Source organism: Molothrus ater, chromosome 4, assembly GCF_012460135.2.
Source record: "Molothrus ater isolate BHLD 08-10-18 breed brown headed cowbird chromosome 4, BPBGC_Mater_1.1, whole genome shotgun sequence".
Lineage (NCBI taxonomy): Eukaryota > Metazoa > Chordata > Aves > Passeriformes > Icteridae > Molothrus > Molothrus ater.
The window spans coordinates 71,079,543-71,105,196 of NC_050481.2; the positions used below are offsets into that span (position 1 = coordinate 71,079,543).

General features: G+C 64.0%; 3 protein-coding genes across 3 annotated transcripts in view; all 3 read right to left on the bottom strand.

The window, feature by feature from the left end:
* Positions 1–4,664, bottom strand: part of VPS16 (VPS16 core subunit of CORVET and HOPS complexes) — a 23,375-nt gene extending 18,711 nt beyond the window's left edge. The window contains exons 1-5 of the mRNA XM_036382790.1: positions 4,516–4,664; positions 3,193–3,281; positions 3,004–3,098; positions 1,132–1,260; positions 491–635 (exon numbers count right to left, since the gene is read on the bottom strand). Coding sequence (XP_036238683.1) covers positions 491–635; positions 1,132–1,260; positions 3,004–3,098; positions 3,193–3,281; positions 4,516–4,568 — 511 coding nt within the window. The 5' untranslated portion in view covers positions 4,569–4,664. The remainder of the gene's footprint in view (positions 1–490; positions 636–1,131; positions 1,261–3,003; positions 3,099–3,192; positions 3,282–4,515) is intronic.
* A 555-nt stretch (positions 4,665–5,219) lies between these two features.
* Positions 5,220–8,420, bottom strand: NAT8 (N-acetyltransferase 8 (putative)). The gene is made up of 2 exons (XM_036382939.2): positions 7,702–8,420; positions 5,220–6,372 (listed from the first exon to the last, which is right to left on the bottom strand). Exon 2 carries the CDS (start codon positions 6,362–6,364, stop codon positions 5,705–5,707), a length of 660 nt encoding a protein of 219 aa, XP_036238832.1. The 5' UTR covers positions 6,365–6,372; positions 7,702–8,420; the 3' UTR covers positions 5,220–5,704.
* Positions 8,421–9,672: 1,252 nt separating this feature from the next.
* CPXM1 (carboxypeptidase X, M14 family member 1) lies at positions 9,673–24,088 on the bottom strand. The gene is made up of 15 exons (XM_036381924.1): positions 24,068–24,088; positions 22,633–23,137; positions 22,416–22,535; positions 22,096–22,205; positions 21,316–21,455; positions 21,158–21,242; positions 19,020–19,170; positions 18,751–18,839; positions 18,512–18,635; positions 17,447–17,643; positions 15,855–16,034; positions 13,735–14,032; positions 12,154–12,293; positions 10,603–10,705; positions 9,673–9,923 (listed from the first exon to the last, which is right to left on the bottom strand). Exons 1-15 carry the CDS (start codon positions 24,086–24,088, stop codon positions 9,673–9,675), a joined length of 2,514 nt encoding a protein of 837 aa, XP_036237817.1.
* Between the last annotated feature and the right edge of the window lie 1,566 nt (positions 24,089–25,654).

Sequence of the window (25,654 nt, forward strand, 5' to 3'; positions counted from 1 at the left end):
AAGGGGAACAGGGAGTACAGAGGGGACAGAGAAGGACAGAAGAGGACAGGAGGGACAGTAGGGACAGAACAGGGGCATGTGGGACAAGGGGACAGTGGGAACTGGGGACAGAGGGACAGAGAAACAAGGATAAGGGGATGGGGAGACAGAGGGACAGAGAAACAGAAGGGGAACAGGGAAGACAGATGGGACAGAGAAGGACAGATGGGTCAGAAGTGGGACAGGGGAACAAGGGGACAGGAAGGACAGAAGGGACACAGACAGAAGGGGACTGGGGACAGAGGGCACTGAGGGATGGTGGGACAAGGAGGGGACACATGGAACAAAGTGGGGACAGGGGTAGACAGAGAAGGACAAAGGGGGACAGGAGGGACAGTGGGGACAGAACAGAGGGACAGGGAGACAACAAGGACTGGGGACAGAGGGACAGAGAAACAGAAGGGGAACAGGGAGGACAGAGGGGGACAGAGGGGGACATGGGGACACGCACCGGGGACCTCGGGCAGGCGGCGCAGCTTGAGGTCGTCGATGTTGGTGGCGAGGGAGAAGCGCAGCGCTCCCGTCAGGATGGCCACGCCCGTCCCGAACTCCGTGTGGAAAACCTGCGCCTCCAGCACGTGGTTCTGCAGCACCTCCTGCAGGGCACGGCGCGACGGGACACTGGCGACACCGGGGACACCGGGGACACCGGGGACACCGGGGACACCGGGGCTTGGCGGAGGCGGGCAGTGAATGTTCTGCTCTCCGGGATGGGTCCCAGCTCCTCCCCGAGGGATGGGACAGCCCTTGGCTCCCCGAGGTGCCCCAAGGAGCCCGTTCTGCATCCCCTGAACCCCACCCAGGGCGTCTCACAAGGGGCAGAAGGAGGGGAAATGGAGAAGATGAGATTGGGGTGGGATCTTGGCAAGGAATTCCTGGCTTGAGGGTGAGGAGGGGCTGGGATGGAATTCCCAGAGAAACTGTGGCTGCTCCTGAATCCCTGGGAGTGTCCAAGGCCAGGCTGGACAGGTTTGGAGCAACCTGGGATGGTGGAAGTTGTCCCTGCCCAGGGCAGGGGTGGAATGGGACGGGCTGTGAGGTCCCTTCCCACCTGCCCCATCCCAAACCCCATCCCAAAGCCCGTTCCCTCACGTTTCCCATGCTGAAGTGCCGTTTGAACTCGCAGAACAGGTTGTAGACCAGGACGGTCCCATCCTCCTGGATGCACAGCAGGTCCTCCCCCGCCGTCCAGCCCAGGTGCACCAGGTGGCCGCTCTTCCACTGGGAATGGCACGGGAAGGGTCAGCCCCGAGCCAGGGACGGCCCTCCAGGGACACACCTGGGGTGCCTGAGGTCTGACAGCTTGGGCACAGCTTGGACACCTCACCCTGAGGTCCAGCACCTCACCCAGAGGTGCAACCCCTCATCCAGAGAACTGACAACTCATCCAGAGGTCCAACCCCTCACCCAGAGAACTGACACCTCACCCTGAGGTCCAACACCTCACCCAGAGGTCCAACACCTCACCCTGAGGTCCAACCCCTCACCCAGAGAACTGACACCTCATCCAGAGAACTGACACCTCACCCTGAGGTCCAACACCTCACCCAGAGGTCCAACCCCTCATCCAGAGAACTGACACCTCACCCAGAGAACTGACACCTCACCCTGAGGTCCAACCCCTCATCCAGAGAACTGACACCTCACCCAGAGGTCCAACACCTCACCCAGAGGTCCAACACCTCACCCAGAGGTCCAACCCCTCATCCAGAGAACTGACACCTCATCCAGAGGTCCAACACCCTACCTGGAGGTCCAACCCTCATTCAGAGATCCAACACCTCATCCAGAAGCCCAACATCTGACCTAGAGGTCCAACACCTCATCCAAAAGTCCAACACCTCATCCCGAGGTCCAGCACCTCATCCAGAGGTCCAACACCCTACCTGGAGGTCCAACCCTCATTCAGAGATCCAACACCTCATCCAGAAGCCCAACATCTCACTTGGAGTTCCAACACCTCATCCAGAAGCCCAACACCTCATCCCGAGGTCCAGCACCTCATCCAGAGGTCCAACACCCCACCTGGAGGTCCAGCATCTCATCCAGAGGTCCAGCACCTCAGCCAGACATCCAACACCCCACGTGTCCTGGCTCTGCAGGTCCCTGAGGTCCTGGCACTGTCCCTCCACTGCCCCATGTCCCCCTCAGCAGCAGGCAGGGGGGAAGGAGGATGTTCCTGTGGCTCCAGTCCTCGTCCCACCCTCCTGTCCCATCCCTGGGCAGCAGGGAAAGGATTCTCTTGCTCCAAACCTCATTCCACCTTCTTCTCCCATCCCTCATCAACAGGGAGAGGATTCTCCTGCTCCAAACCCCATCCCATCCTCTTCTCCCAGGCCCAGACAGGATGAAGGGAGAATTCTCCTCCTGCCCAATCCTGCTGCTCCAAACTCCATCCCATCCTCCTGTCCCATCCCTGGGCAGCAGGGAAAGGACTCTCCTGCTCCAAACCCATCCCATCCTGTCCCATCCCTCATCAGCAGAGAAAGAATTCTCCTGCTCCAAACTCCAAAGAATTCTCTCTTCTTCCATCCCTGGGCAGCAGGGAGAGGATTCTCCTGCTCCAAATCCATCCCAACCTCCTGTCCCATTCCTGAGGAGCAGAGAAAGGATTCTCCTGCTCCAAACCCATCCCATCCTCTTCTTCCATCCCTGGGCAGCAAGGAAAGGATTCTCCTGCTCCAAACCCCATTCCACCTTCTTCTCTCATCCCTCATCAGCAGGGAGAGGATCCTCCTGCCCCAAACTCCATCCCATTCTCCTGTCCCATCCCTCATCAGCAGGGAAAGGATTCTCCTACTCCAAACTCCATCCCATCTTCCTGTCCCATCTCTGGGGAGCAGGGAGAGGATTCTCTTGCTCCAAACCCATCCCATCCTCTCCCATGCCAGGGCAGCTCCCATCCCTCTCCCCTTGCTCCCACAGCCCTGTCCCCAAGCCCAGGCTGTCCATCCCCCCACTCACCGGGACACTGGCCAGGAGCAGCCCCGAGGCCGAGTAGATCTCCAGGAGCGGGCGGGCGCTGGGGGTCTTGTCCCGCCGGGAATTCCTCAGCAGAGCTGGGACAAGGACAAGGACAAGGAGGGGACAGTCCCTGAGCCAAGGGTGGCACAGCCCCGGCTCGGGGAGGGGGGCTCGGGGGGCTGCACCCACCTATGGGACCCCCATATGGGGCAGCTGCCACCACACAGTCACGGAGATCCTCCCGCAGCCCCCATTCCATGGAGTAGAGCTCCAGCTTCCTGATGGGATATGGATGGATGGATGGATGATGGATGGATGGATGGATGGATGGATGGATGGATGGATGGATGGATGGATGGATGATGGATGGATGGAGGATGGATGGATGATGGATGGATGGATGGATGGATGATGGATGGATGGATGGATGATGGATGATGGATGATGGATGGATGGATGATGGATGGATGGATGGATGGATGGATGGATGATGGATGGATGGATGATGGATGGATGGATGGATGGATGGATGGATGGATGGATGATGGATGGATGGATGATGGATGGATGGATGGATGGATGGATGGATGGATGGATGGATGGATGGATGATGGATGGATGATGGATGGATGATGGATGGATGATGGATGATGGATGGATGGATGGATGGATGGATGGATGGATGGATGATGGATGGATGATGGATGATGGATGGATGATGGATGATGGATGGATGGATGGATGGATGATGGATGGATGGATGGATGGATGGATGGATGGATGGATGGATGATGGATGGATGGATGGATGGATGGATGGATGATGGATGGATGGATGATGGATGATGGATGGATGATGGATGGATGGATGGATGGATGATGGATGGATGGATGGATGGATGGATGGATGGATGGATGGATGGATGGATGGATGGATGGATGATGGACGGACATGCAAGAAGCGCGGGGATGGGAGAGCCACGGATGGGGCCCACTCCTTAACCAGCCCTGAGACCCCCAACAGGCCTCAGGAGACCCAAGATCCACAGACACCCCGGGAACACCCAGAGACCCCCAGGGATCCCCCAGACCAGCCCGAGGAGCCAGGGCCACCTCGGGATTCCCCCAGCAACCCACAGGACTCCTCAACAATCTGTGGGACACCTCAACCATCCCGGGACCCCTCAACCATCCCGGGACCCCCTTCCCAGCCCGCCCCAAGATCCACGGGCACCACGAGACCCCTCCAAGACACCTCAAACCCCCATAGACACCCCCGGAACCCCCATCTTCAGCCAGCCCCAAGACTCGTGTCCACCCAGGGACCCCCTCAACCCCCCGGGAACCCCGTCCCTGCCAGCCCCGTGGCTACCCCGGAACCCCCGAAGTAGCCCCAGAACCTCACCCCAGCCATCTCCGGGACCCCCATTCCAGCCCTGGCATCGCCCCGACCCCCCCCGAGCAGCCCCGGGACCCCCGAGCACCCTCAGGCCGGATCCCCGCCACCCCTCACCGATAGAAGGTCTCCTCGCCCAGCGGGTTCCAGTTGGCCGTGTAACAATCCATGGTACGGCCGGGACGGGAGAACCGGGATGGGCCGAGGGAAACCGGGACCGGGACCGGGATCGGGATCGGGACCCGGCGGTCCCGGCGCTTCCCTCAGCGCGCCACGCCCCGCACGTCGCGCCCTGACGCCGGGCTGGGCGCTGCCATCTTAGGTGAGGGCACGGGCAGGTGAATGGGGAACCGCCGCCATGTTGAGTGAGGGCAAGGAAAAACGGGAACCGCCGCCATCTTGGGTGAGGGCTGTGGGAAAGGGGAACCGCCGCCATCTTGGGTGAGGGCTGTGGGAAAGGGGAACCACCGCCATCTTGGGTGAGGGCTGTGGGAAAGGGGAACCGCCGCCATCTTGGGTGAGGGCAGCGAGAAAGGGGAACCGCCGCCATGTTGGGTGAGGGCACAGACCTTGTCCCCCCAAGTGTTCGCCTGTCGCCAAAGATTTCCCCTCTCCCCCAAAATCTCCGTTGTCCCCCAGTGTGTCCCCAGTTCCCCAAGAGGCCTCTTATCCCCAAAGGTGTCGCCCAAGATGTCTCCTTTTCCACCCAGGTGTCCCTCAAGGGATCCCTCCTCCCTCAGAGAGTTTGCTGTCCCACAGGCTGTCCCTTACCCCCAGGGGATGTTCCCCGTGCCCCAAGATGTCCCTTGTCACACACACGGTTCCCACAGGTCTCTCTTTATTTCCTGCTGCTGGAAACCCAGGAAGGGCCGCAGAGGTGCCCCCTGTGCCAAGGGTGGGGATCAGGGGTGCCATGGCGGTGCTTGACGTGCCAGGGGTGGAGTGCTGTGGTGGAGTCCTGGAGCTGGGGTGCCAGGGCAGTGCCACACGTCCCAGTGTCACGGTGCCAGGGCAGTGCCAGGCTGGGGTGCCGTGGTGGTGCACTATCTCCCGTGCCAGTGCTGCTGTGCCAGGATTGGGGTCAGAGTGCTGGGGTGGTGTCCCAGGGCCGGGTTTGGGGTGCCAGAGCGGTGCCAGGGTTCACGGGCAGCGGCGGTGCCAGGGTTCGGGTGCCACGGCAGCGTCACGCGTGCCACGGCAACACCTCATGTCCCGGGCTCATGGTGCCGTGCCAGGGCTGGAGCTGGGGCGCCATGGCAGTGCCAGGTTTGGAGTGCCATGCCACCGGGGCCGCGCCACCCGGGCCCTACTTATTTCCATCGCCCAGCTCACAGCGGTAGTGAAAGATCTGGAAGTTCAGCAAGGTGCCCAGCAGCGAGGGGTACGAGGTGCCCACCCTGCGGAAGCCCTGCCCCTCATAGAGCCGCTGCGCCGCCACCTGCACCATGGAGGTGCTGAGCACCACGGCGTTGTACCCACGGGCGCGGGCGAACGCCAGCACCTCCCGGCACAGCGCCCGCGCCAGCCCGCGGCCCCGGTGCTCCCGGCTCACCGACATCCTCTTGAGCTCCAGCTCGCCGCGGCCCGCGGGCACCGCCGCCACCATGCCCGCCACGGCTCCGGCCTCCTCAACCACCCAGAAGCGGCAGTCGGGCGGGCGCTGGTACACGCCGGGCACGTCGCACAGGTCGGTGCCCAGCGCCTCGCGCACGTAGTCAGCGCTGAGCGAGCGCACCAGCACCCAGAGCAGCACCAGCGCCAGCGCCACCGCGCCCAGCCCCAGCACCCAGGAGCCCGCGGCCGCCCGCGCCGCCACGAAGACGGCCAGGAGCGCCAGGCGCACCCGCGCCGCCCGCAGAACGTGCCGGAAGCCGGCCGGGGCGTGCTCCAGGATGCCGCGGGCGAACAGGGCCCGCACGGCCTCGTAGTCCTGCTCCTGGTACTGCCGGATGCGGAACGACGCCATGGGGGCACCTGCGGGGGCACGGAGAGGGGTTGGGGGGTGCTGTAGGGGGAGGTGGATCTTGGGGGAGTACGGGAGGTCAGGGACAGACAGAGTGACCTGAGACTCGTCCCTGGGGTGGCACAAGGGGTCAGGGCAGTGCCCACCCTCATAGGGACAGCCAGAGTGTCCTGAGACCCATCCCTGTGGTGGCACAAAGGGTCAAGGCACTTCCCAGCCTCACAGGGACCCCCAGGGTGCCCCCAGACCCATCTCTGGCTATGGCACAAAGGGTCAGGGCAGTGCCATGGATGGAGACCCCCCCAGGATACCCCCAGATCCCGTTTTTGGGATGGCACACAGGGGGCAGGGCAGTGCCCACCTTCACAGGGACCCCCAGGATATCCCCAAACACATCCCTGGGGTGGCACAAGGGCAGTGCCCACCTTCACAGGGACCCCCGGGGTGCCCTCAGACCCATCCCTGGGGTGGCATAAGGGGTCAGGACAGTGCCATGGATGGGGGACCCCCAGACCCACCCCTGGGATGGCACAAAGAATCAGGGCAGTGCCAACCTTCACAGGGACCCCCAGGATATCCCCAAAGACATCCTTGGGGTGGCACAAGGGGTCAGGGCAGTGCCCACCCTCACAGGGACCCCCAGGATACCCCCAAACACATTTGTGGGATGGCACAGGGGGGTCGGGGCAGTGCCCACCCTCACAGGGACCCTCGGTGTGCCCCCAGACCCATCCCTGGCATGGCACAGGGGGGTCAGGGCAGTGCCAGTGCTGCTCCCACCCGGGGGTGCCCCAAAAACAAGGGGAAAAGTGTGGGCTCCCTTCCCCGCCGCCCTTGCTGGGCTCTCAGGTGTTCATCCCTCACCCCAGCTGGGCAGGGGCTTTACCTGGCACACCCGGGGCACTGGGGATGGGGACACAGGGGAAGAGCTGGGGGATCTGGGGGTGCCGCCCCCTCCCCGGGACCCCAGCACTCACCGGGAGACGCGGCACGACCCGCCCCGGGCAAAGGTGGGCAGAGCGTGGGCACCGAGCTGTGCCCGTGACAGAGCGGGGCAAAGGGGCAAAGGGCCCGGGGGGGCACGGGGACAGCAGGGACAGGAGGGACAGGAGGGACAGCAGGGACAGGAGGGACAGGAAGGGACAGGAGGAGAGAGCAGGGACAGGAGGGGACAGGAGGGACAGCAGGGGACACGGGGACGAGAGGGGGCACGGGCACAGCCCCCCCGCGGGTTTAGGGCACAGCAAGGAGGTCCCCAAAGTGCCCCAAACCCTTCGCTCTGGGGGTGCCCGGCCCCAAACCCCCCCCAAAATCCCTCCCGGCCGCCCTCCCCCCCCCACCTGCTGCTCCCGGCGCTGTCGCTCCTCAAACCGGGACCGGCGGCTCCTCGGGGACAACCGGGGGGTCCCTCACGGCCCGAGGGGGGCTCGGTGACCCCCTGAGCACCCCCAGGGGCTTTTTTTGGGTGGGGGGGATCTTTGTTTGCCGCACCCCCAGCCCGGCCTGTGCCTGCAAGATGCCGGATGCGTTCAGCCCATCGTTCTGCGGCGCTCAGGGTGGGGGGTCCGGCAGGTTTTGGGGGGCTCCGGGGGCAGCACGATGGGGAGGGGAGGGGGGACACCCCCGGTTTGGGCCGTGCCGAGGCCGGCGGAGGCTCCGGTGGCGCGGCGAGCGCAGGCGCCGAGCGGGAAGCGCTGCCCCTGCCGATGATGCCATAAAGAGATCCCGGAAGGTTATGGGGTCACGGGGGGGGATTTGGGGGAGCGCAGGGAACGGGGGGCCCGGGGAGTGGCGGGGGGACACTACACGGGACCCCTGTCACCCCCAAATCCCGGCGATGGGGCAGCAATGGACGGCTACGGGGGAGTGCGCTGGGGGGGCAGAGGGGGTGTCCCCACTGTGGGGACCCCCCAGCCCTGCCCAGGGTCACCCCAGGGTCACCCCAGAGAGTTTGGGGGATCCTCATGGTGATGCTCGCCCCCCCAGCCCCGTGCTGGAGCCTCCCCGGGGGTGTCATGGGGACCCCCAGGAGCGGCTCAGCCCAGCCCCTCATTTGGAGAGGGGGACATGGTGGCATCAGAGCCCAGCAGGGCACAGCCCCCCACCCTGCAGGACCACAAGGGGGTTCAGGGGGGTCACCCCAACCCCTTTTTTGTACCCTACAAGCCCCCAGTCACCCCCCGGTTTCCCGTGGGACTCGGGGTGCCCATGCCGCTGCCCCCCATCTCCTGGGGCTCAGGGGGTGCTGGCTCTGATGGTGCTGCCCGATCCCCCCGCCATGACCCCATGGCCCCCCCAGACCCTCGCTCGGTGTCCCCAAAGCCCCAACACCCCCCAGGACCCTCCCAGTGCACCCATGGTCCGGCACTTCCCGGACCCCCCAGCCTGGCCATTGTCCCCAGGGTCCCCAGAACTCCGCAGACCCCCCGGGTCCCTCATGGCCCAGCAGCCCCCAGAGCAGCGCCAGCGCTCTCGGGCCACCCCCGCTGCAGGTCCCCATTGTCGCCGCTGTCCAAGAACCTCCCCGGTGTCCCCCCATTGTCACCGAGCCCCCTCCATGTCCCCCCAGCCCCGCCCCCGCGCCGCCGATGAATCTCGCATCCTATTGGTCCGCGCCGCCAGCAGCAGCCAATAGGCGCCCAGAGATGAGGGGAGGGGCGGGACAAGCGTTCACGCGCGCATCGGAGGCGGGGCCAGGCGACCCAATGGGGGAAGGGGGCGGGGCCGTGCAGGAGCACTCGGCAACAGGAAAGGGGCGTGGCCTGGTGGGCGTGGCTTGTGGTTATTTACTACTTATGCCACGGACAGGGGCGTGTCCTAATGGAGGCGCGGCTCGGTGCGGAATTTCTATTGGTCAGCTGCGAACGGGCGGGGCTTTACCGCGGCGGCGCTATTTATGCGCAAGGAATGGGCGTGGCCTGCTTAGGGGCGTGGCCTCGCTGAATTCCCACGGTGGGGTCCGGGGCAGGATCGAGCCCCGGTCCCGTTCCCTTTCCCTTTCCCGGTCCCAGTTCTATTCCCGGTCCTGATCCCGTTCCCGGTCCCGTTCCCATTCCCGGTCCCGTTCCCATTCCCATTCCTGGTCCCGTTCCCGTTCCTGTTCCCGTTCCCGGTCCCGTTCCCGTTCCCATTCCCATTCCCGGTCCCGTTCCCGTTCCTATTCCCGGTCCCGTTCCCGTTCCCGTTCCCGTTCCCTCCGCCGCTCCAGCCCCGCAGACTCGCAGCCGCAGCGCACCCAAACTTTACTGGATCCGTCCCGCCCGTTCCTCCCGCGCCCCCCGGCCGAGCCCGCGGCCCCGGGGCCGCCCCGGTCACTGCCCGCGGCCGTGGGCGCGCAGGCGGCGGAGGCGCAGCCGCTGCAGCCGCAGCGCCGGGTCCGGGCCCGGCCGGGTCCTCCCGGGCCGGTGGCGGCCCCGCGCCCGCTCCAGGCGGAAGCTGCACGGGGTGGGAACGTTCTCGAAGTAGACCCGGCACGGCTGCGTGGCCGCCTCGTAGCCCTCGGCCCGCGCCGTCACCTCGTACTCGCCCGGGTTCAGCAGCCGCCAGTAATCCCCGTCCGAGGCTGCGGGGGTGGCTGTCACTCTCCTGTCCCCACCCCTGCCCTCATCCCCAGCCCCAGTCCCGTTTTCATCCCATCCCCATCCCTATTCCCATCCCCAATCCCATTCCTGTCCTCGTCCCCAGCCGCAGTCCCGTTCTTGTCCCATCCATATTCCTTCTCCCACCCTCAATCCCATTCCTGTCCCGATCCCATCCCCATTCCCAGCCTAATCCCGCTTCTGTTGCCATCTGCAATCCCCAGTCCCATTCCCTTTCCATCCCTGTCCCCAGCCCCATCCCATTCCTGTCCCCATCCCCTTTCCCAGCCCTATTTCCATCCCCATCTGCAATTGCCAGTCCCACCCCCAAATCCCATCCCATTCCTTTCCCCGTCCCAGCCCCGTCCCATTCACATCCCCAATGCCATCATTCCTGTCCCCTCCCTATTCCCAGCCTCACCCCATTACTCTCCCCATCCCAATCCCATTCCTGTCCCCATCCCACCCCCTTTCCCAGTCCCATCCTATTTCCATCCCCATCTGCAATTCCCGATCCCAAATCCCATCTCGTTCCTTTCCCTGTCCCTGTCCCTGTCCCCGTTCCCATCCTGTCACTGTCCCTATCCCGCCTTCATTCCCAGCCTGACCCCGATCCCGTTCCCACCCCAAACCCCGCCCCTCCCCGTCCCGGTGTCCCGGTACCGGTGCGGACGTCGTGGTTGATGCCATCCACGGAGATGATGGCGTTGGGGATGCCCTGCTCGGTGTCACTGTCCCGGACCACGCCCTTGATCCCCCGGTGCACCTGCAGGGCGTGGCACAGGTGTGTCCCCCCTCCCGGTGCCACCTCAGCATTTGGGGACTGCCACGTCCTGCTGCCATCCTGCCGAACCCGCCTGAACCCTGCCGTGCCCATGGCCACCCTGCAATGTCCCCAGCGTGTCCCCTCCATCCCTAAAGCCTTACAGAGGCCCCTGGGGGTTCCCTGGCCCTGCCCTGTCCGTGACACAGGGTCCCCACTGTCCCAGCAATCCCCAGACCCCACCCAGAGCCCCCATTGTCCCAGAAACCCCCAAATCCCACCCAGAAACCCCCAAATCCCACCCAGTGTCCCCAAATCCCACCCAGTGTCCCCATTGTCCCCAGATCCCACCCAGTGTCCCCCTTGTCCTAGCATCTCCAGGCCCCACCCAGTATCCCCATGATCCCAGAACCACCTGGGTCTCCTCAGTGTCCCCATGTCCCAAAGCCCCCAAATTCCCAAGTTTGGACCCCCCTTCCCCATAAACCCATGATCCCAGAACCCCCAACCCCCCCAGTGTCCTCATGTCCCAAATCCCCCCAAATCCCCCACTCTGGACCCCCCTTCCCCAATGTCCCCCTGGTCCCAGAACCACCTGGACCCCCCCAGTGTCCCCATGTCCCAAAGCCCCCAAATCCCCCATCTGAACCCCCAACCCCCCCAGTGTCCTCATGTCCCAAATCCCCCCAAATCCCCCACTCTGGATCCCCCTTCCCCATATCCCCATGATCCCAGAACCACCTGGACCCCCCCCAGTCTCCCCATGTCCCAAATCCCCCACCCCGAACCCCCCCTTCCCCAGTGTCCCCATGGTCCCAGGACCCCAGACCCCTCCAGTGTCCCCATGTCCCAAATCCCTCAAATCTCCCACCCCAAACTCCCCTTCCCCAGTGTCCCCCTGGTCCCAGCACCTCCAGACCCCCTCAGTGTCCCCATGCCCCAAAACCCCCCAAAATCCCCCATCCTGGATCCCCCAGTGTCCCCCTGATCCCAGAACCACCTGGATCCCCTCAGTGTCCCCATGTCCCAATTCCGTTAAATCCCCCACCCCGAACCCCCCTTCCCCAGTGTCCCCATGTCCCAGACCCCCCAAATCCCCCACTCTGGACTCCCCTTCCCCATATCCCCATGATCCCAGAACCACCTGGACCCCCCCCAGTGTCCCCATGTCCCAAATCCCCCACCCCGAACCCCCCCTTCCCCAGTGTCCCCATGGTCCCAGGACCCCAGACCCCTCCAGTGTCCCCATGCCCCAAATCCCTCAAATCTCCCACCCCAAACTCCCCTTCCCCAGTGTCCCCCTGGTCCCAGCACCCCCATTCCCCCCCAGTCCCCCCGTTCCCATCCCACCCCATCCCCTCCTCACAGACAGACCCGGGGTGGCTCCTGCCACCCTCGAGCCGTGTCCCCAAGCCCCGGTGCCACCCCCGGTGCCACCCCCGGTGCCCCACCTGCTCCATGAAGAGCAGCAGGGACTCGCGGTTGTTCTCCCACTCGGCGGGCAGCTCGGAGGCGTGCGGGAATTTGTCGCAGGAGAGCTCCACGGTGATCTCGAAGCAGTTGGTGTGCAGGTAGCTGAAGTCGTTCATGCCTGCGGGGCACAGCGCGGGTGGCAGCAGGGGACAAAGGGACAGGGAAATCCCGGGGTGACGGGAAAATCCCGGGGTGACAGGAAAATCCCGGGAATTCTCTGGATACTGAGAATTTCAGACTTTCTGTGCTGGCAGGCACTGACCCCCAGGAGAACGCTGCATTTAGCCCGGAGAAAGCTTCCAAAATTAAATAATAGGACTAAAATGATGAATGTGCAGTTGGATTAGAAATGTGTAATATCACATGGTGGAAAACTTACAGTTTAAGGTTTTAGAATATAATAATTTATAGAAAACAAAATAGAAGTTTTAGGGCAGAGGCTGGTCCTTTGTCACCTTCTTCTCCATGGGTTTGGGTGGTTTTGTGTAAGTGGATAAAAAATTCCACATTGCAAGTCACAGGTAATTAATTTAATTAATAATTAAATTAATTATTTCAAAATAAAAGTAATTTAGGTGTCATTTCTTAATTGGACAGTTTATCCTTAAAAGGCCTTGTAGAGAGAGAGGTGGGGCTCCATTTTTAACTTGTTGGAGTAAATTACTGTAAAATTCACAGTTTGTGAGACTGTAATGTAGATAAGAACTGATAAATACCTGAGTCCAAATGAGAAATACCATTGAAAGAAACAAAAAACCAAAAAAGAAACAAAAAATCCACGTGTCCCTGCTCACTGCCACTGTGTGCCACCTGAGCTCACAGTGTCCCTGCTCACTGCCACCATCTAAAAGTGTCCCTGCTCAATGCCACCCATCGGGTGCCACCTGAGCTCAGTGTCCCTACTCAATGCCACCGTGTGCCACCTGAGCTCATGGAGTGTCCTCATTCACTGCCACCCATCGGGTGCCACCTGTGCTCAGTGTCCCTACTCACTGCCACCATCTCAGAGTGTCCCCACTCACTGCCACTCACTGTGTGCCACCTGAGCTCGGTGTCCCTGCTGCCACCACGTGCCACCTGAGCTGTGTCCCCACTCACTGCCAGCCACCGTGTGCCCCCGATCCCAGGGACTGTCCCCACTCACTGCCACCCACCGTGTGCCCCTGATCCCAGGGACTGTCCCCACTCACTGCCAGCCACCGTGTGCCCCTGATCCCAGGGACTGTCCCCACTCACTGCCAGCCACCGTGTGCCCCCCAGTCTCAGGGACTGTCCCCACTCACTGCCAGCCACCGTGTGCCCCCGATCCCAGGGACTGTCCCCACTCACTGCCAGCCACCGTGTGCCCCCGATCCCGGGGACTGTCCCCACTCACTGCCAGCCACCGTGTGCCCCTGATCCCAGGGACTGTCCCCACTCACTGCCAGCCACCGTGTGCCCCTGATCCCAGGGACTGTCCCCACTCACTGCCACCCACCGTGTGCCCCTGATCCCAGGGACTGTCCCCACTCACTGCCAGCCACCGTGTGCCCCCGATCCCGGGGACTGTCCCCACTCACTGCCAGCCACCGTGTGCCAGTTGGCGCCGTTGATGATGTTGCCGTAGCGCGTGAAGTCGTCGTAGTGGCAGCGGCGGCGCTCGGCGCTGGCCATGGCGGGGTTGGCGGTGGCGTAGACGGTGGCCAGCCAGCGGAAGACGCCGTCGTCGGGGGTGGGGGTCAGCTCCTGCGCCTTCCAGTAGGTGCGGCTCATGTCGAAGGGGTAGGTGACCACCAGCTCCCCGCCGTGCAGGTTGGCGCTCAGCACGAACGGGTAGCGCTGCATCCACGCGATCACCGCCCGCGTCTCCGGGGCCACCTGCGCGGTGACACCGCTGTCACATCTATCTCTAGGCCACCTGCGCGGTGACACCGCTGTCACATGTATCTCTGGGGCTGCCCATGTGGTGACACCGCTGTCACATGTATCTCTGGGGCCGCCTGCGCGGTGACACCGCTGTCACATCTATCTCTGGGGCCACGTGTGCGGTGACACTGCGGTCACATCTATCTCTGGGGCCGCCTGCGCGGTGACACCGCTGTCACATCTATCTCTGGGCCACCTGCGCGGTGACACCGCTGTCACATCTATCTCTGGGCCACCTGTGCGGTGACACCACCATCACATGTATCTCTGGGGCCACCTGTGTGGTGACACCACCGTCACATGTATCTCCAGGGCCACCTGTGCGGTGACATCACCATCACATGTATCTCTGGGGCCACCTGTGTGGTGACACCACCGTCACATGTATCTCTGGGGCCACCCGTGCGGTGACACCGCTGTCACATCTATCTCTGGGGCTGCCCATGTGGTGACACCACTGTCACATCTATCTCCAGGGCCACCTGTGTGGTGACACCACTGTCACCCACATCTCTGGAGCTGCCCGTGCAGTGACACTGCTGTCACCCGTGTCTCTGGGGCCATGTGCATGGTGGCACTGCCACCACCCGCGTCTCTGGGGCTGCCCACGTGGTGACACCGCTGTCACCCGCATCTCTGAGGCCATGTGTGCAGTGACACAGTTGTCACCTGTGTCTCTGGAGCCAACTGCATGGTGACACCACCATCACCGCTGTCTCTGGGGCCATGTGTGCGGTGACACTGCTGTCACCTGTGTCTCCAGGGCCACCCATGCAATGACATCACCGTCACCCACATCTCTGGGGCCATGTGTGCGGTGACACCGCCATCACCCGCGTCTCTGGGGCCACCCACGCAGTGACACTGCCGTCACCCTTGCCTCCGGGGCCACCTGTGCCATGACACTGCTGTCACCCACGTCTCTGGGGCTGCCCACGTTGTGACAACACTGTCACCCATGTCTCTGGGGCCATGTGTGTGGTGACACCGCTGTCACCTGTGTCTCTAGAGCCACCTGCGTGGTGACACCGCTGTCACCCGTGCCTCATGGCGATGGTGGCCATGTCCTTGTGGCTTCTGTTGTCCCCCTGGGTTGGGTGGGCTCAGCCCCCTGTGGGTGGGCAGCACCCACCCCGGGGCATTCAGGAGGGGTTTGGGGGTTTTTGAGGGGTTTTAGGGGGTTTCAGGGGGACTTTGGGCCGTTTTGGGGTCTCACCCCGATGTGATAGGATGGGGGTTTTGGGGTCTCACCCTGATGTGACAGGATGGGGGTTTTGGGGTCTGACCATGACACCAATGTGATAGGATGGGGATTTTGGGGTCTCACCCCAGTGTGACAGGAGGGAGCTTTTGGGGTTTCACCCTGATATGATAGGATGGGGATTTTGGGGTCTCACCCCAATGTGACAGGAGGGAGCTTTTGGGGTTTCACCCTGATATGATAGGATGGGGGTTTTGGGGTCTCACCACGGCACCGCCCCAGGAGGATGGGGATGTTTTGGGGTCTCACACTGATAGGATGGAAGTTTTGGGGTCTCACCCTGATGTGACAGGATGGGGGTTTTGGGGTCTCACACTGATAGGATGGAGATGTTTTGAGGTCTCACCCAATGTGACAGGATGGAGGTTTTGGGGTCTCACACTGATAGGATGGGGGTTTTGGGGTCTCACACTGATAGGATGGGGATTTTGGGGTCTCACACTGATAGGATGGAGGTTTTGGGGTCTCAGCATGGCGCCACCCCAGGAGGACGGGGATGTTTTGGGGTCTCACCGTGGCGTTGGCGAAGGTGTAGTACTCGGGGATGGGGATGTAGTGGTTGGGGAACTTGTGGGGCACCAGGTCGTTGTCCTCGGCGTCCCACAGCGCCGTGTTCAGGTCGGCAAAGTTGTGGTTGAGGTCGATGCCCTCGTACGTCCAGCGGCCCATGGCCCATCCCGCCAGCTCCGAGCCCTGCCGGGGCACCGGGGTCAGCGGGATGGGCACCGGGATCACTGGGATGGGTGCTGGGATCAGTGGGATGGGCGCTGAGATCACCGGGATGGGCACTGGGATCACTGGGATAAGTGCTGGGATCACTGGGATGGGTGCTGGGATCATCGGGATGGATACTGGGATCACTGGGATAAGTGCTGGGATCACCGGGATGAATACTGGGATCACCGGGATGGGCACTGAGATCACCAGGATGGGCACTGGGATCACTGGGATGGGTGCTGTGATCATCGGGATGGGCACCGGGATGGGCACCGGGATGACTGGGATGGATATTGGGATCACCAGGATGGGCACTGAGATCACTGGGATGGGCACCGGGATGGGCACTGGGATCACCAGGATGGGCACTGGGATCGCTGGGATGGGCACTGAGATCACCAGGATGGGCACTGGGATGGACACCAGTATGAGCATCGGGATCACTGGGATGGACAGTGGGGTGGGCACAAGGATCACCAGTATTGGCACCGGGGTGGGCACTGGGATGGACACCATGGGCACTGGGATCACCAGGATGGGACCTGGGATGGGCACCAGGATGGGCCCTGTGGTCACCGGGATCACCAGGATGGGCACTGGGATCACCAGGATGGGCACTGGGGTGAGCACAAGGGTCACTGGGATGGGCACCAGGATGAACACCAGGATCACTGGGATGGGCATGGGGATCACTGGGATGGGCACCAGGATGGGCACTGAGATGGGCACCGGGATGGGCACCATGGTCAGTGGGATGGGCACCAGGATGGGCACTGAGATGGGCACTGGGATCACCAGGATGGGCACCAGGATGGACACTGTGGTCAATGGCATAACCGGGATGGGCACTGGGATGGATGCTGGGATGAGCACCGGGATCACAGGGATGGGCACTGGGATCTCTGGGATGGGCACCACAGTCACTGGGATGGGCACTGGGATGGGCACCAGGATAACCAGGATGGTCACTGGGATGGGCACTGGGATGGGCACTGGGATGGGCACCGTGGTCATTGGGATGAGCACTGGCATCACCAGGATGGGCACTAGGATGGACACCGGGATGGGCACTGGGATGGACACTGTGGTCACCAGGATCCCCAGGATGGGCACTGGGATCACTGGGATCCCCTGGATGGGCACCAGGACACCGGGATGGGCACTGGGATCCCCTGGATGGGCATCGGGATCACTGGGATCCCCTGGATGGGCACCAGGACACCGTGGTCACTGGGATGGACACCAGGATGGGCACCATGGTCATTGGGATGAGCACTGGGATCACCAGGATGGGCACCGGGATGGGCACAGGTACAGGCACTGTTATGGGCACTGTTATGGGCACTGTTATGGGCACTGTTACGGCAGTGGGTGGGTGCCAGCCGTACCAGCCTGTACGCGGTCTCGTAGCCGTCGGGGTTCATGGAGGGCAGCAGGTGGATGCGCGTGCCCGTCACCAGCTGCACCACGCGGGCATCGCCCCGGCGGAACTCCCGGCACAGGAATTCCATCAGGTTCAGCAGCAGCTCCCGGCCCAGCACCTCGTTCCCGTGCATGCCGGCCACGTAGCGGAACTCCGGCTCTCCTGCGGGGCCACCGGGGCTGGCCACTGTCCCTGTGTCCCTGCACCACCCTGGCTGGCCCTGGTCACTGTCCCCGTGGCCCTGGCCACTGTCCCTGTGTCCCTGCACCACCCTTGGTGTCCCTGGCCCTGGTCACCCTGTCCCTGCACCATCCTGGGTGTCCCTGTCCCCATCCTGGACCAGTCTAGGTGTCCCTGGTCACTGTCCCCGTGTCCCTGCAGCACCCTGGGTGTTCTTGTCCCCATCCTGCAGCACCCTCTGTCCCCATCCATCTGCACCACCCCGCGTGTCCCTGGTCACCCTGTCCCCATGTCCCTGCACCAGTCTGGGTGTCCCTGTCCCCATACTGGACCAGTCTGGGTGTCCCTGTGTCCTGATCCCCACCCCGGGTGTCCCTGTCCCGGTCCTGCACTTGTCTGGGTGTCCCAGTACATCCCAGTCTCATGTTGGGTGTCCCTGCTCTCCCTGTCCCCATTCATCTGCACCTGGGTGTCCCTGTCCCTGTCCTGCACAGTCTGGATGTCCCTGGTGACCCCAACTCCATCCTGAGCATCCTGCGCCAAGCTGGGTGGCCCACTCACCCCATCCTGAGCCAGCCCTGGTGACTGTCCTCATCCTCCTACACCAGCCCTGGTGACTGTCCCCATCCCCCTGTACCTGCCCTGGTGACAGTCCCCACCCTCCAGCACCAACCCTGGGGACTGTCCCCATGCCCCTGCACCAGCCTGGCCATTCCTAGTGCCCTCTCCTCATCCTGGGCTCCTCCAGTCGCCCCATGCCCACCCGGGCATCCCTGGCCGCTGTCCCCACGCCCATCGTGCCCCACCCCAGCTGTCCCCGGCTGTCCCCAGCTGTCCCCTCGGTACCCACCGACTTCGTGCTGCCCGGGGTTGTCCGAGATCTCCATCACGTAGAGGCGGAGCCCGCGGGAGCTCTGCCCGATGCTGTACACGCGGGTGATGTCGGGGCACTCCTCGCTCACCCTCTTCATCAGCTGCGGGGTGGTGGCACCGTCAGGGACACCCCGCGGTGGCACAGCCCCCCTGGCCCCGCGTCACACTGTCCCTGGGGACACGGAGCCGCCCCAGGGCTCGGGGGGAGGATGGCACCTTTCTCATCTCCTTGTAGTTGTGGTGGCGGAAATCCAGCTGCGATTCGGGCGGGGCCGGGGGGTGCCAGGCGTGGGCATCGCTGGGGTCTGCGGGGACACCGAGGGGACACCGGGGGGACACGGTCAGGGACAGCGAGCAGCCCAGACCGCCACTCTGGTGACAGCGCCGGTGGCGATCGCCCGCGCTGGGCGCTGCTGGGGCGGCGTGCGGGGACCAGGGGGACACCAGCGGGTCCCGAGGGGACAGGGACAGCCGGGGACACGCACCGGGCACGGGGCAGCCCAGCACCTCGGCCCGCAGGCAGACGGTGCCGTTGGGGAACCAGCTCTGCGGGTTGATGCGCAGGAAGCGCCCCACGAGCGGCGAGGGCAGCAGGTTCAGCACGGGCGTCTCGGGGTCTTTGTTGGCGGGGAACACCTGCAGGGGACAGGAGGGGACAGCAGGGGTCAGGAGGGGACAGCAGGGGTCAGGAGGGGACAGCAGGGGACAGCAGGGGACAGGGAGAGCTGTCCGCGGCGCTGCCCGTAACGAGGAGCAGGCACGGCCGGGGGCAGAGCCCGGGTGGGGCCGCGGGCGCCGCTCGGAGCCCAAAGGCAGCAGGGATGGGCATAGGGAGCCCCAAATCTGCTCCTGCCAGGGGTCAGGGAGGGGAACCCCAAAATCCACCCCTGGCATGGAGATGCCCAAATCTGATCCTGGTACAGCCCCGACAGGGTGACCCCCAAATCCACCCCAGGCACAGGGACCCCAAATCCACCATGGCACAAGGACCCCAAATCCATCCCCAGTACAGGGACCCCAAATCCACCATGGCACAAGGACCCCAAACCCACGCTGACACAGGGACCCTAAATCCACCTTGCTCCAGGGACCCCAAAGCCATCCCTGGCACAGGGACCCCCAACTTACCCTGTCCCAGGGACCACAAATCCACCCCTGTCCCAGGGACCCCCAAATCCATCCATGGTACAGGAACCCCCAAATCCACTCCTGGCACAGGGACCTCAAATCTACCCTGGCACAGGGACCCCCAAATTCATCCATGGTACAGGAACCCCCAAATCCACCCTCAGCACAGGCACCCCAAATCCACTCCTGGCACAGGGACCCCAAATCCAGCCCTGTCCCAGGGACCCCCAAATCCATCCATGGTACAGAAACCCCCTGTACTCAGCACAGGGACCCCAAACTCACTGAGCACAGGGACCCCCCAAACCCAGCCCTGGCACAGTCCTGGCACAGGGATCCCAAACCCCAACCCCACCCTCAGCACAGGGACCCCAAACCCAGCCCTGGCACAGTCCTGGCACAGGGACCCCAACCCCTCCCCAGCTCCAGGCTGCCGTGCTCTCCCCCGGTGCCACGCCACACCCATGCGTGTCCCCGTGTCCCCACGGCCGTGCCAGGGGGGCTGGCAGGTGCCCAGGCGGGGACAAGCAGCCTTTGTGCGGGGGGGAAATGCTGCAGGGTGCCCGGCAGGGCCAGGCCAAGGGCAACAGAGCCTGGGCACGGAGCCAGCTGGCACGGGCAGCCCGGGATGGGCACCCCAGGATGGGAACCCTGGGATGGGTTCCTTGGGATGGGCACCTCGGGATGGGCTCCTTGGGATGGGCACCCTGGGATGGGCACCCCTCCCTGGTGTGGTTAACCCTCCTTGGTGTGGTTAACCCTCCCTGGTGTGGTTAACCTGGCGTGGTTAACGCCCTACCCAGTGTGGTTATCCGACTTGCCATGGTTAACCTCCATGTATAATTAACCCTGGCCTAATTAACCCCCCTGGCAGGGTTATCTCACGTGGTTAACCCTCAGTATAATTAACCCTGGCCTAATTAACCCCCCTGGTATTGTTACCCCCCTGGCATGGTTAACTTTTGGAATGGTTAACCTACCTGGTACAATTAACCCCACCACAATTAACTCCAGTATAATTAACCCTGGCCTAATTAACCCCCCTGGCAGGGTTCTCTCACCTGGTTAACCCTCAGTATAATTAACTCTGGCATAATTAACCCCCCTGGCAGGGTTATCTCACCTGGCACGGTTAACTTTTGGAATGGTTAAATCACCTGGTACAATTAACTCCAGTATAATTAACCCTGGCCTAATTAACCCCCCTAGCATAGTTATCCCACCTGCCATGGTTAACCCCACCACAACTAACCCCAGTATAATGAACCCTGGCCTAATTAACCCCACCCTGGCATCATTGCCCACCTGACTCAATTAACACCCCCACCCTGGCACAATTAACCCCCCACCTTGGCATCATCAACCTCCCCACCACGCTTAACCCCCCCCACCACCATCACCTCCCAGGTGATTCCTGCCCCCCCAGCACTGTCACCTCCCCATGTCCCCACCCTGTCTGGGGATGCCACCCCGGTGCCACCCCGGTGTCACTCACCGCCTCCTCGGTGCCGTTGCGGCTCGGCAGCCACGCGTGCGAGTCGTTGCTGACCTGCACCTTGTAGGCCGTCACCCAGTCGTACCTGTGGGGCACAGGGGGGTCAGGGGGTCCCCCACGCTGTCCCCACCCCGTCCCTGTTCCCCTTGTCCCCTTACGTCCAGATGGAGTTGAGGCCCTGGGTGACCACGCCGGTGAAGCGCGTGAGGCGCCGCGCGTCCACCTCCAGCCACTGCTCCGTGTCCTCGCGCCCCGCGCACCAGCCACCGTCAAAGAAGTCACCGTCATAGAGCCCTGACTGTGGGGACAGGAGGGGACACGCACAGGGGCACGGCCCCACCGCCCGCTGTGTCCCTGAGCCCGGGGTGGCGCTGGGGTGGTGGCACCGGGAGCCACATGGGAGGGAGGGGGCAGAGCTGGAGAGCGCCTGGGACACTCGCGGGCCATGAAGATGCCACAAACTCGCCACAAAATGGCAAAAAAAATGCCATGAAGATGCCACAAACTCGCCACAAAATGTCACAAACATGCCATGAAGCTGCCACAAGCTTTTCACAAACGTGCCATGAAAATACCACAAACAACCAATGTGCCACACCTACTCTGCTTTTGCCATGCACTTGCCACACCCACGTGCCATGTGTTGTGTAGGTGACACCCAAACATTCCCCCAGCCTGGCACAGCCTGGCACACCCTGACCCATCCTGGCACACTCCTGACCCACTCCTGGCACACTCCTGATCCACTCCTGGCACACTCCTGACCCACTCTTGGCCCACTCCTGGCACACTCCTGGCACACCCTGACCCATCCTGGCACACCCTGACCCACTCTTGGCCCACTCCTGGCACATTCCTGGCACACCCTGACCCATCCTGGCACACTCCTGACCCACTCTTGGCCCACTCCTGACCCACCCTGGCCCACCTGGCAGTACCTGGATGTTGAGGCGGCCGCGGTGCGCTCCCAGCCCGTGCCGCTTGTGGCTCGACGCCCGGAGCTGCTCGTCCAGCACCCGCAGGGACTCCAGCCCCAGGGGGGGACACGCTGGGGACACAGCGGGGACAGCGCTCGCACAGCGACCCCTGAACGGCCGGGGCTGTCCCCACCCTGTGTCCCCACCGAGCTGTGCCATGGGGACCGTGCCAGCCTGGGTTCAACACCCCAACCCCCAGGTGCCCCCCAGGTGCCCCCAGGACACGGCCAGCCCCGTGTGCAGGTGACAACGCCCGGGCCACCCGCACCCAGCGCACGTACCGGGCTCCTGCGGCGCGGCCGGAGCCTCCGGCTTCTTCCTCAGCACCTTCTTCTTCACCACCTTCTTCCTCAGCACCTTCCTCCTCCTCACCGCCACCTTGCTCACCGTGGGCGCCGGGGCTGCGAGGGGACACGGGAACAGCCTGGCACCCCCTTTTCCCCCGTGAACCCCCTTTGCACTCTCTGTCCTTCACAGCCCGTCCCCTCCCGGTCCTACCTGTGCCCGCGGGCTCCCCGGGGCTGCCGGGGGTCGCGCTGTGCCGCGCCGGGGGGGCCGTGCTGCCCTTCGGGGGTCCCGTCGTGGTGCTGCTCCTCGAGGGGGCGGCCGTGGTGCCCTTCGGAGGGGGCGCCCCGCTGCCTTTAGGGGGTCCCGCCGTGGTGCCTTTCCAGGGCGGCGTCTCGCTGCCTTTAGGGGGTCCCCTGGCGGTGCCCCTCGTTGGGGTCACCCCGCTGGCTTTGGGGGCTCCGGTCGCGGTGCCCTTCGTTGGGGTCACCCCGCTGGCTTTGGGGGGTCCCCTGGCGGTGCCCTTCGTGGGGGTCACCCCGCTGGCTTTGGGGGTGCCCCTTGTTGGGGTCACCCCGCTGGCTTTGGGGGCTCCGGTCGCGGTGCCCCTCGTTGGGGTCACCCCGCTGGCTTTGGGGGTGCCCCTCGTTGGGGTCACCCCGCTGGCTTTGGGGGTGCCGCTGGCCGTGCCCACCCCGGTGCCGCGGGGCCGGCCGGGCTGGGGGGGCGCGGCGCGGGCGGGGGGCGCCGGGGGGCCCAGCAGGAGCAGGAGCAGCAGCAGCAGCAGCGGAGCGAGGGGCGACCCCGGCATGGCCGCGGCCCTGCCGGTCCCTGCCCGCTCCTGCCGGTCCCTGCCCCGCTCCTGGTCCCGGTCCCGGCCCCTCCCCGCCCTCCGCCCCCTCCCGCCCAGCCGCGACCCCCGCCCGCCTCCTGCCCGCCCCTGCCCGGGACCCCCGGCCGTGCCCTGCCCGCCCCGTTAAACGGCCCCGTTCCGCTCTCCCAGTCACCGGACCCCTCGAACGGGGCTTTGGGGGGTCCCGCCCGCTCACCGGCGGGCCTTGACCTGTGTCCCTGCCGTGTCCCCACCGTGTCCCCGCTGTCCCATCACCATGTCCCGCTGTCCCCTCACTGTATCCCCGCTGTCCCCAGCCCCCCGCAGTGTCCCCAGTGTCCCATCGTCGGTCGGGGCGTGGCCCGGGGGTCCGCGGGGGCTCCTCCCGCCGCAGCGACGGCGGCGCCGGCCGAGCCCGGGGACCCGGGAGGTCCCGGAGCCGCCGGTGCGGGCGGAGCGGGGCCGAACCCGGCGGCTCGGGGCGGTCCGCGGCGCTCGGGGGTGCCCCGGGTGGGACTCGGGGCGCGGGTCCGGGTCTGGGTCCTGCCTGTCCCCCCCACCCTGCGCGGGGTCTCACACGCGCTCGTTTTCCACCCCGAAAGAACTTTCCTGGCTCGACTTTCCTGGCTTGACTTTCCCTTCTTTTATTGGGATTTCCCGCGGGCGCGGAGCGGGCAGGGCTGTGGCCATCCCTGTCCCTTGTCCTCATCCCTGTGCTGTCCCTGGGGGTGTCCCAGAGCCCTGCGGGGCTGAGGAGAGAGGGGGACAGGCCCTTCTGGCTCTGTGCACTGCTCCGGGATCCTCTGGGTCCCTCACCCGGGGATGCTCCTTCGCCATCCCGGGACAGCGGGGACGGAGCATTCCGAGCCCGATTCCCAGGGCTGGACGCTGGGACGGGTTTTGTCCCGGGCTGAGGCAGCTCCTGCCTTCTGTCGAGGCTCTGGCCGTGCCTCAGGCCCCGTGACGGCTCTTTCGAGGTTTGCAGAATTCCCGGCCCCGCTCCTGGCGCCGTTCCCGGCCCCGATTCGCGCTGGCTCAGCACTTCCCGGGATGTCAGGAATTTCCTGGTGCAGCGCCCGCGGCTGCCAGATCCCGCTCGGAGATGCCTTAAAGGCGCCGTGGCTTCTCCCGGCAGGAATCCTAGCGGGAAGCTGCTCTGGCTTCCCGCACCAGAGCGGGGTCGAAGCCACCGAGCAGTGCTGGGACTGTCCTGCCCCGGGCCGTGTCACTGTCCCCGTGTCCCTGAGTCCTTCCCGCAGCGATGGTCCCAAGGAGCCTCTCCCAGGCTGTGCTCCGGTCTGGGATCTCACACAGCCCGGATGAACCTCTCACGTTCTCACGGTGCCACTTCTCCAGGTGTCTCTGGGTGCCCCCAGTGTCCTTCCGGTGTCACCCGGGGGGGGACAACCCCCCCTGCACACCCGGGTGTTGGGCGTGGCCAGGGCTGCAGCTCCAGAAGGTTCCAGAAGGCTCCAGAAGGCTCCAGAGGGTTCCAGAGGGCCCTGTGGTTGCTGGGGTACTGGGATGTCCCATTGTGACACCGGAGCGGTGCCGTGCCCAGATCGCAGCGTGAGCCCAAAGGGTTCAGGTCCATTTCCAGGAGCAGCAGGTCCCGGATCCCTCTGGAGAAGCCAAACCCCAACTCCCGGCCAGCCCAGGGGCTGTGGAGGCTCCGGTCCCAGGAGGGACAGGGGATGTTGGCCATGGAGCAGGAGCAGTGGGAATTCTGCTGTCCCTGAGGGCTGTGCCGGGGGGGACACGGCAGAGATCCACGGGGATCCCGAGGGTGTCCCCAAGGGATGAACCAGGACACGGCCCATGGATACAAAGATCTGTCCTGGTGGTTGGACTTCATCACCCAGGAGATGTCCCACATGGTAGAATTCATCGACCAGGAGCTGTGCCAGGAGAAAGCCAAGGGAGACCAGGAACTGCGCCAAGGGCAAGGCAACGGATGCGAGGATCCGTCCCAATGGGAGGAACTCACGAACCAAGAGCGGTGCCAAGGGGAAGCCAGTGGATCCCAAGAGCGGTGCCAAGGGGGAGCCAATGGATCCCAAGAGCGGTGCCAAGGGGAAGCCAATGGATCCCAAGAGCGGTGCCAAGGGGAAGCCAGTGGATCCCAAGAGCGGTGCCAAGGGGAAGCCAATGGATACAAAAGTGTGTCCCAATGGGAAGATCTGATCAACCAGGAGATGTCCCAAATGGAAGAACTCTTCAACCAAGAGATGTCCCAAATGGAAGAACTCTTCAGCCAAGAGATGTCCCAAATGGAAAACTTCATTGACCAAGAGCTGTGCCAAGGAAAAGCCAGGAGACACCAAGAATGGTGCCAAGGGAACGTCAAGGGATACAAAACTCTGCCCCAATGGGAAGACTTAATCCACCAGGAGATGTCCCAAA